This window comes from Alligator sinensis, unplaced genomic scaffold, assembly GCF_000455745.1.
Source record: "Alligator sinensis unplaced genomic scaffold, ASM45574v1 scaffold811_2, whole genome shotgun sequence".
Taxonomy (NCBI): Eukaryota; Metazoa; Chordata; order Crocodylia; family Alligatoridae; genus Alligator; species Alligator sinensis.
This window is the reverse complement of record NW_005843373.1, coordinates 111,202-121,352: the sequence shown is the minus strand read 5'-3', so window position 1 is coordinate 121,352 and position 10,151 is coordinate 111,202. Positions and strand designations below refer to the sequence as shown.

Genomic DNA, 10,151 nt, shown 5'->3' with positions numbered 1-10,151 from the left:
TGTTGATAACTATTTGAGAAGTGATTTGCACGGTAGTAACAGCATTTCTCTTCTCTTGTGTTTGATGGATGAGGTGCTTGCTTCCTTACGATTACGTTTTTACCCCGACAGATGCAAAGATATAAAAAGACTGCTGGTGAGCTTTATGTACCTACAGAGTCTTCTGCAGCCCAAAAGCAGGTAAGGTAGTTCTCCATGCTCTCTTGTGTCTGACTCACAGTAAGAAAATCCTAAATTGTTCCCTTAAGAGGTTAAATGATTTAACTGGCATCACATACACGGGAAGCCAGCAGGTGTAGCAGCCAGGAGCTCTTCCTCTCAGGCTCTTTGTTTGCCCTGTTGCCCCTGACTGTTCTTATCTTTGCCCAGTCCTCTTTTCCTGCCAGGGACAGGAGGAGAGCATTGGCTTCCCAGTCTTGCCCATGTGAAGAACTGCAGCGCAGTTCCTTCAGCTAAGACACCTGTAATCTTATCACTCTTTGTTCAGGGGAAGGAGTAACAGAACCTGTTGTGTGGCATCAGTGGGAAGCTTTGTACAGCCATGTGGGTTCTCCTGCATTTTCTCTGTCTGACAGGGGACTTCCTGATATCTCCAAATTAACCCTTTACTGCTTGATCCCAAACTGTTCTGGATCAGGGTTTAATACACACATTGCTTAATCCCCTTGTCCACTGTAAAGCCCTGGCTGGTGCTGGTCAACTCTTCAGGATTTTTTTGTTCGTTGAATGGGGGAGCTTAACTCACCCCAGGGCAATTGGATGGTGAAGTTGTTCATTTCCTCCTCTCTGTCCAGCTCTGTGGATTCTGAGCTGACATCTCTTTGCCAATCAGTGCTGGAGGATTTCAACCTTTGCTTGTTCTACCTGCCCTCTCCCCCCAACCTGAGCTCAGCTAGTGAAGATGAAGAGGAATATGAGAGTGGGTACTCCTTCCTTCCTGACCTGCTCATCTTCCGCATGGTTATCGTCTGCCTTATGAGTGTGCACAGCCTCAAGAGGGCAGGTAACGAATACATAATTAACTTATCCCATTAGCAAAGCAGCTTGCTGAATTCTAGTTCTGTGACAGAAGGAAAGGGACATGCCCCTTGTGAACTCTGACTGTCTGCAGGGGTACGGGGATCCATTTTACAGAGGATTTATTTAGAGCTGAGTACTGGCTACTAGACATTCATGTAATCTCGCTTCATATTTGGCAGAGATGGAAAAGGCCCCTTAGGACAGACTGATTTGGTCCCATTGTTAGGATTCCAGCCTACAGAGCGTCTTCTAGTGTCTAGTACAGTGTGAAACAGTGAGGGTGTTTACCCTGCTTTCCTTGGGGAGGGGGGTTATGGTGGGGGTGGTAGTGGCGGGTGTCCCAGTACATTATAAGACTAGGTTCATAATCTGGACATCTGGGATCAGGTCTGTGTTCCATCATGAGTTTCCTTCATGGTCTTGAGCAAAACCCATAGTCTCTTAGTGTCACCTGTAAAGTGTGTACACAAGTATTGCGTTAAAAGGCTGTGAGGCACTCGGGTATTATGGTTGTGGGGGTCACGTATGTACTTACAAGAAGATCGTCAGAGACTTCCTGATATTCAGCCTCCATTTACTTATTACTCTCAGTTATATTCTCATTTTGGCATCCTAAACAGCTCTTCTGTCTTGGTGCTGACACCTGCTAGATGCATAGTGATTGGCATGCTTGACACCACTTTGGTTGCCATAGTGATCAGCTTACTAAAATGATTTCCTGCGCATAAGGTGAGATACAAAACATCAGTGATGCCTGGGATTCATGGATGAATGAAGATCTTTCATGAAACAGGACCCCCTGGACAGTGGATGCAGCTTATCAAGAATGTGTCCCTGCCACACAGCAGGAAGTGCAATAGATACGGGTCTTAGGCTGAGGGCAGGTCCTTCTTGGATGGAGTTAGAGCCCAGAGGGGGCAGGGATTAGTTTTCCCAACTCAGACAGCAAATCAATGTCAAGCAACATCCGTTTTGCTGCAGTATCGAGACGACCTGTTCCCTGCACATCATCCTGCGGTCTCATTGCAGGTTCAAAGCAGTACAGTGCAGCCATCGCATTCACACTGGCCCTCTTTTCTCATCTGATCAATCACGTCAATATTCGTCTGCAAGCAGAGCTGGAGGAAGGGGAGAATCCAGTCCCAGCCTTCCAGAGCGACGGCACAGGTAAGAGAACTGGTGGTAGCAACTGCTCTGTCCTTGTATGTAGCCACTGCTTCCCTCTCCTAAATGCACTGAGTATGAGATTGACAGTACAGGGAAATTGCTATGCATGGGGAAAGCTTAAACTTTTAGATCCTTTATGGTCAAGCTGGAAGCGTGCGAGGCAGGCGTATCTACACAGCTGAGGCTGTATCTTTCCTGCCACAATCATGTACAGGTAAAGCCCATCTAATATGGACATAACTATACCAGCAAAGCCATGCTTTGTACTGGTATGGATAGACCATACCCCAGGAAGGGAGCAGGTTACACTGTTGTGGACACAGTTATCACTGTATCTGTGCTAAGAGTTCCTTCTCTCACAGCTGGTGTCAGCCACAACTCACTCCTGACTGACATCGCTATGCCACCAGTAGCCTGTAATGTCTGCTTGGCCTTGTTCTCAGCCATGGGGAGCTCCCTTCTGTTGCTTTAGATACTCAGTTCTGGGTGACCTTGACAGATGTTGCCAGAGAGGGGGCTGCTGCAGTGAAAAATAGGAAAGATCCTCCAGGCTTGGAGGTGGCTGCATGGTTGACAGGAAGGGGTGGGTAGCAGACTGCCTTCCTGCCAGACTGGAGGTAGCTGCTTAGTAATTCAGCAGTGACCTCAAGTTTTGCATAGCTGTGCCAATGTGCTCCCCAGAACTGCCCCATATTGTCTTTGTTTTCTTTCCGTTCTCTTCAGAGTACCTGCATCTTTTATAAACTGTCCATTACTTTTGCTCCAGCTGTGCTCACAGACCTTGTCTGTACAGTCCCCGTGGCCCCCTCTGCCCCTCTTTTTTGTCTCCTTTCTGTCATTCTGCTGCCTCTGCATTTGTCCTTCCAAACCTCAGTCTCCTTCAACATCTCTTCTCCCTCACCCATACCTTTGAGGTTTATTCTCCTTCTGTTGCTGTTTAGTGCACTCCTTTCTCTCCCCTTGAGATGAGCATTAGGGCACTGTCAATGAGATGCTTGCCCTGCTGCAGTGTTTGCTGCGGCTGTTCAGGGAATATGGGCAGAGATCTTTGTTGCCACAGTTTGCCTATCGAGCAGTTTTCAGCAAAGCTGAGGTCACTGAAGATAGAGTAAAATGTCTTCAGTCCCCTTTGGAGATTCTGCCCAGTCACGATCCTTGGGAAAAAAGAATTTGCCATTTTCTTCACCCAAATGATGTATTTGGGAAGTTTCATTAAGCAGGAGTTTTTCTAGAAGGTGGCCAGGGAGGGAGCAAAGTGCTAAGTATCGATCTAATAGCACATGGGAAACGGCTTAACTTCAGCATATGGGGGAAGCGTTAATTAAATTAGAATGTTTATTGTGCTGGGTTTTAATTACTTGCCACAAACCGTTTCACTGACCATCCCAGGCACATCTCGAATGATTTCCACCTTATACCAGATAGCCGCATCCTCAGAACGACCACACGTTTACCTGCCTCATTCACTTTTGCCAGCTTCAAGTAGCACAAAAAGTATAGAACTCCTTTACAATAAAAAAACCAGTGGAGAACATTCCACATTGAATATTCCTTTGAGATCTCCCCTGTATCGCTCCACCAACTGTGTTTAATACGCTGTTATGTTGGTATAGCTGATACAGATTCTTCCCCTGCCCTTGGTTTTGAATAAGACAAGGTGAGTTAAGCCTCTTAAGACACTGAGTGATACAGCTGTAATAAAGATTGTGGATTAAACCCATTCAATCCCCGATTAGAAGAAGTGGTCAGGCTTAACCAAGCTGTCTGGCACGCGTGTAGTCACACTGCCCCTTGGATACTCGAGCAGAGATCTGAGTAGGAGTCCATGCAGATGGCTCAGTTAGAACACAAACCTTGGACTCTTTTTTTTCTTTTTTCTTTTTTAAGCTGAGATTTGTAAGTGTGTATTAAGTGAACAGTTAACCTTTAGCCAATGGCATGAGTTCTTGGCAAAAAAAATTCACAAATCATATTTTTTTCTTTTTTTCTTCCATCCCTTGCATTTTCCCATGGACCTCCACACAGCCTTATCGGCAGAGTTTTTAAATTGAAAACACTAATGAAGCCCACGGTAATCTACTGATGAATAGCGGACCGCTTCCCTTGGCTACCTGGCCTGTAGCTGGGGAATACACTAGTCTAGTTGACTCTTCTGTGTAGGGAGGAGACTGGGGAGAATGTGGTTTTGTATAGAAATGAATGCCGTGCTGCGCTGGCCTCAGCGGTCCCTTCGAGGGTGGTCAAAATTTGGAATGGTTTTCCAAGGGAGGTGGTGCTCTCCCTTACCTTGGGGGTCTTTAAGAGAAGGCTGGATAGGCATCTGTCTGGGGTCATCTGACCCCAGCGCTCTTTCCTGCCTAGGCAGGGGGTTGGACTCGATGATCTGTTGAGGTCCCTTTCGACCCTAGCATCTATGAATCTTATAACAAAACTGCTCCAGCTTAGGCAACAAGGATACCAACTTTCTAGTTCTCTTTCCTTCCTACAGACTATGGCCTTGACTTGCAGGGACTCTGTTCCCTGGGCCCGTTCTGTCCTTGGCCTTTCTGCAGGGCTTGCTCGGTAAAGGATGTTGATTATCAGTCTCCTAAACCCTAGAAAATAGAACCCAGCGCATTTAATTTCCCACTGGCCACCCACTGGCTGATCAGGTAATAGCAAGCACTTTCCTTGGCTAACAGGAATTGAGTAGGGTTTGAGTCACTGTTGCACAGGAGTCTCGCTCCATTTGCTGTGATAAATTTCTGCTGCCAGTAACTGAACAGCTCAGGGGATTAGTAAAAGCCAGGGGGAGGAAATGGAGCTGTCTGTAATTAAGTACCCGCGTTTCTGTGGAAGCAGGGCTAGCAGAGGTGCAGGGTTTGCTTGCTTTGTATTAGCACTCATACAGCTCTGTACAAAGTGGCACTGTCCCCCAAGGATGCCACGTTGCATCGTGTAATGATAGGCCCTATAAAAACAGCACCTAAGCTGAGATGCTGACACTTTCCCTGGCTTGGGGTTAGTCGCTTGATGGCATCGGACTCAGGGCTTTTCTAACCAAGCTTTTTTGTTCTGGCTGTCTTCTTCAGATGACCAAGAGCCGCGGGAGCCTGTGAACTCCATCGAGAAGGAAGCAGAGGCTGACTTAGCTAACCATCAGCCCAGCGCCGAGCAACAGAAGAACGACGGCAAGAAAGGCAAGAAGTACTCACGCCTCTCCTGCCTGCGGCGTCGGCGCCACCCCCAGAAGGTGGATGAGAGCGACCTGAGTGAAGGCTTCGACTCGGACTCCAGCCATGACTCTGCCAAGGGCAGCGATGGCTCTGAGAGCGGCTCGGAGAAGAGTGACGAGGAGGCAGAGGCTGCCTTTGATGTAGAAACAGACTCAGACATGAACAGCCAGGAGTCTCGCTCGGACCTGGAGGACATGGAGGATGAGCCGGGTGAGGAGGGAGGGGGCCGCACCAGGAGCGCAAAAAGCAGGGCCAAGGAGGCCTTAAAAAACTGTGTGGAGGGGAGTGGGCTGGGGGACTCTAAAAACCCAGGTAACCCCAAGACTGAGAACCCTGACCCTGCTGCCAACGGGCCAGGGTCTGTGGGCACAAATGAGGCAAGCATAGCCAGCAACCTGCAGGCCATGTCCACCCAGCTCTTCCAGACCAAACGCTGCTTTCGCCTGGCTCCCACCTTCAGCAACGTCCTCCTGAAGCCGACCAGCGGAACAACCGTGTTGAAGGAGGGAGTGGGCAGCAAGCCCTGCATCAATGGAGATGTGAACAAGCCTGACTTGGTTGAGCAAGGTAAGAAGCACATGCTTGGTTAAAAGGGGAGCATGAAGGGTAATGGAGAACACAGGGTCCTGGGTCTATCCACAGGATAGTGGGCAAAATGCATGCACAGCCTGATCCAGTCATTGGCACTTCCTTATGTTCTTAAGCCATTTGTTTCAGCGAGTGCTGGTTCAATGCCAGGAAAAGATAACAAATATTGGCACTTGGTGTATTTTGCTGGTATAGGAGAAGAGGAGGAAGGTTAGACTGTAAAGATGATTGATGATTAAATGCAGTCTGTATGAAACTTAGCTTTGCTAAGGCTGCACACCCAGCTGAAGTTAGACATTATTACTGTTCTTCTCTTTTAAAAAAGTCCTATAAAATTCTGCAGTTGGAATCTATCTAGTGGTCCTGATGGTGGCTGAGGCAGGCTGTGTTCAGGTATTTCTCCCATAACTGTTGGGGCTACGTGAGCTGTGTATGCAGAGGTAATGCTTGGGAAACTTGTTTGTATCAGCAGATGTGACTCGGCCCCGGGCAGAGATGCAGATGCAGTGGGGCAGTGCCTGTGTCCTGGCTTCTGTCTTCAGATGCTCAGCAGATGGCGCTGCCTATTTCTTAAAGCCATGGTGGGGTGTGCATTGTGCAATCAGAGTCATGTTCTGGCATGGAACAGAGGAGTTGTACTACATGTATAGCCTTTGCATTTCAAGCGCACCCCAGGCTGGTCTAGTTTTGCTTGTCCTGCTTTCCAGCCTCCTCTGTCCCAAAGAGCAAGGAAGCATTTTGCATCATGTTCCTGCAGCCCCTGTACATGATTGTGCTGCCTTGATATGTACTCAAGTCTGTTGCTTGCAAATGCAGTTTTAGTTCCCGTTAACTAGCTTGATTCAGCATTGAGTAGCCAGAATTAGATGTAGCTAACAAACGTGATCTGATGCCGCATCTTGTAAGTCTAAGTCTAGACAGGCTCAGACTGGCGTTAACCCACTTTGGAAGGGGCTTCCTCCAGTCCTTCCTGATGGGAGAGAAAGGTCTCTGACATCAGGGTTGTGAGGAGGGGGGGAGATGGACCTTATTTAGGAGGGCAGTAAAACACTGGAACAGGTTACCCAGAGAGGTGATGGAATCTCCATACTTGGAGGTTTTTAAGCTCCAGCTAGACAAAGCCTTGGCTGGGATGATCTAGTTGGGGCTGGTCCTGCTTTGAGCAAAGTTTGGACTAGATGACTTCCTGAGGTCCCTTCCAGCCCTCATTTTGTATGATTATCAAACCAACTTTCTTTCCCGGTAAAAAAGATGACAAGCCTAGAAACGTCTGCTGGGGCAATGATTCTTCTGTCCTGGAAGGACATAGAATGGGCGTTAGCTTTGCACTGATGAGCCTCCAGGTATTAACTGCCTTGCCCCGCTCCCCTGTTGTAGCAGCTGAGGTTCCAGCTGCAGCTGGTGTTGATCTGGCTGGTCTCTGCAGGGTCTCTCCTCAAACCCAGTTGCAGGTTTGGAGGTTCCAGGAGCAGCTGACTCGCCCCTTCCCTCCCCCTGGCTCCTTTTCTTGGTTTCTGTGGGGTCACTGGATTTAGGTTCTGCCAGTTGGACACAGATGCATGAGCAGCTTCTTGCCAAGTGGAGAGGGACTTTGTGGAGGAATCTTGAAAAGTTCCCTGGGGGCCCAATAGCGGGGAGATTTATTTTATATGCAGCTGCCATTCCAAGGTCAAGGGATAAGTCAGGGAGATGCTCTACTGAAAGGAAACCTTAGTGAGAGCAGTGTGACCTTTGGTGGCACAGGGAGGTTTCTAAACCCGTGTGCCTGAGTTTGTATCTCCTGCCTGTCACCTGGACAAGTTTGAACTGGATGTTAATTCCTCTTTGCAAGCAGCAGAACATTTTTCTCCTTTGCTGCTTATTCCTGGCTCCTGCCAGGTAACTTTAAACTGCGTGTTTTGCTCTCAAAAAGCAGATTTCAGCTTGACAATGTGGTGTTGGCTGTGGAATGATTGGACTGTTTCTGTTCCACCTAGAACAGTGTGAAGCACCATTGCATGTACTGGGTAGGGAAAAACAAAGGGTCTCTGTACCCAGGGCTCAAATGTATGCCCATGGGTTCCAGAAGAGAATGGTATTCCTTGATGGTTGAACTGAGACCTGTGTGGTAAAGCGTTTTGGGACCCATCATCACCCAGGTGCCAACAACATGCCAGGTGCTGTACGAGAGGGAGGAAGTCATAAGCCTCGCCACTTTGCCATTACTTCTCTGCCACTTTGCCATTACCATCTGGGCATCTTAGGTTAAATATAGCAGTTTCCTTCTTCTTGGGGACAGGGCATGTTGGTAGCTTGCTCTGGAAGTTGGGAGTAGGTTCCAGATTTCTCAGTTGCTCTTGCTTGATATTACTGCATCACCGTGGGTCACTGAAGTGGGACACCTTGGAGCTGGGTGCTGTACAAACAGACAAGACAGAGATAGTCCCTGCAGGCACAGACAGTTGGAAGTGCCATGAGATGACACCAATCTGCAGGGAATGGGAAATCCTGAAGGTCATTTTCCTTCTTGTTCCCATACAGTTTCCTCAAACACATACCAGCATGGTTCTCTACTTGTGGTCTAACCCCTTAAACCCTGCTGTGCTTTGTATTTTCAGATGACATGTCCGACTCGGAGGAAAGCGTCACCAGTAACAAATCCTGCAGGAACGAGAAGTCGCTTGAGGAGAAGCTGGAGATCCTCACCAATGAGGGATTGCTTCCTACTGTCAAGGTGTTCCTGGACTGGCTGCGAACAAACACCGACCTCATCATCATGTGTGCCCAGGTGTGGGGCCTTGGTTTACATGGAGGATGTTCATGCCAGCCTGGGTGATGAAATGTACTCGGGGCTCTCTAGTTTCGGCTAGATGCAGCGTCACTTCCTGTACCAAATTAGTGCTTTGTATGGCTAAACAGATCCCCTCCATTTAGAAACTGCCGCTCAGTAATCTCTGTGCATACTGTACTTTTTTTGCCTGCAACAAAGTTTCCCCTCCCCCCCTCCAAAAAACAAACAAACCCAACAGCTGCTGGAAATTACAGGGCACATTATTTGCAAGAAATGCAGTAAAAGCAGTTTCTTCTTGTTACCTGGCAAAAGCAAAAGTTAAATCTGCAGGCACAGGGAGTTGAACAATGAGCAGGCTGGGCTCCCTGCTGCTGCTGTTACTACTAGGAAAGATCTATTTCAGTTTGTTCTGCCTCGAAAACAAAGCACATATTTTATTCTGGGGCATGTTGTATGTGAGACAGTACGGTAATCAAATTGGTGTGTTCCATTTATAAGACTTTGGGGAATCTACAGGGCTTACATGTACTATTTGTAATGGCATTGGTCTTTTGTTAGGCTGTCCCTTAAATAAGTGTGGAGGGAACGGGGGAGTTAGGCTCAGGACAAAGCTCCGACCTCGAAAGTTCCTGATGGAACAGACCCACATTTAGACAGGAACCATTTATCACGATTGCTGTTGAGCCTTTTGTCCATTTCGACAACTTGCCAAAAAATTGCGGGCGAGCAATGGCAAAGGGTTGCTGTGGAGAGAGGCAGCTGCTGAATCTCCTGCTTGGGATAAGAGCCCCTGGGGGTATGGGCTTCTGACAGACTGTCCTGCCTCTGCCCCTTTCCTACTGTGACCTTGAGGGAGTCCAGCCCAGCTCTCCACTTGGGCTTCCCTGATCTCTACTTTTGAAGTTTACGATTTCCAAAGCGCTTGGAGGTTTTTGGCAGGTGTTTCAGAAGCTCAATGTGGCCTCATAGTTTATATCTGTTTTGGCTTGAAAGTCTGCTGGGCCTGATCTATTCCGCAACCTTTTTTTCAGAGCTCCCAGAGTCTATGGAACAGGCTGTCTGTGCTCTTGAACCTCCTGCCTTCTGCTGCACAGCTGCAAGAACCAGGTACTGAGGAACACACTGCATATTTTCGGCAGGTGTTTCAGAAGCTCAATGTGGCCTCATAGTTTATATCTGTTTTGGCTTGAAAGTCTGCTGGGCCTGATCTATTCCGCAACCTTTTTTTCAGAGCTCCCAGAGTCTATGGAACAGGCTGTCTGTGCTCTTGAACCTCCTGCCTTCTGCTGCACAGCTGCAAGAACCAGGTACTGAGGAACACACTGCATATTTTCTCCCACTGTTATCCTCTCTTCCCCCCCGCGCACGCGTCTGGCACCCCCCCCTCCCCC

The 10,151-nt window shown here is 48.2% G+C and overlaps 1 protein-coding gene across 7 annotated transcripts in view; it reads left to right on the top strand.

Moving 5' to 3' along the window:
• Nucleotides 1–10,151, top strand: part of SMG5 (SMG5, nonsense mediated mRNA decay factor) — a 34,317-nt gene that overhangs the window by 12,369 nt on the left and 11,797 nt on the right. For 6 of the 7 annotated variants that reach the window (XR_003092303.1, XR_003092305.1, XR_003092304.1 and 3 more), the window contains 6 exons: nucleotides 112–180; nucleotides 795–1,003; nucleotides 2,050–2,187; nucleotides 5,259–5,969; nucleotides 8,588–8,757; nucleotides 9,792–9,867. Coding sequence is in view for 4 of the 7 variants with exons in the window: in XM_025195014.1 (XP_025050799.1) it covers nucleotides 112–180; nucleotides 795–1,003; nucleotides 2,050–2,187; nucleotides 5,259–5,969; nucleotides 8,588–8,757; nucleotides 9,792–9,867 (1,373 nt within the window). In the remaining 3 variants the exon portion in view is untranslated. Of the gene's footprint in view, nucleotides 1–111; nucleotides 181–794; nucleotides 1,004–2,049; nucleotides 2,188–5,258; nucleotides 5,970–8,587; nucleotides 8,758–9,791; nucleotides 9,868–9,991; nucleotides 10,068–10,151 lie in introns of all 7 variants that reach the window. The other variant, XM_025195015.1, reaches the window with a different exon arrangement.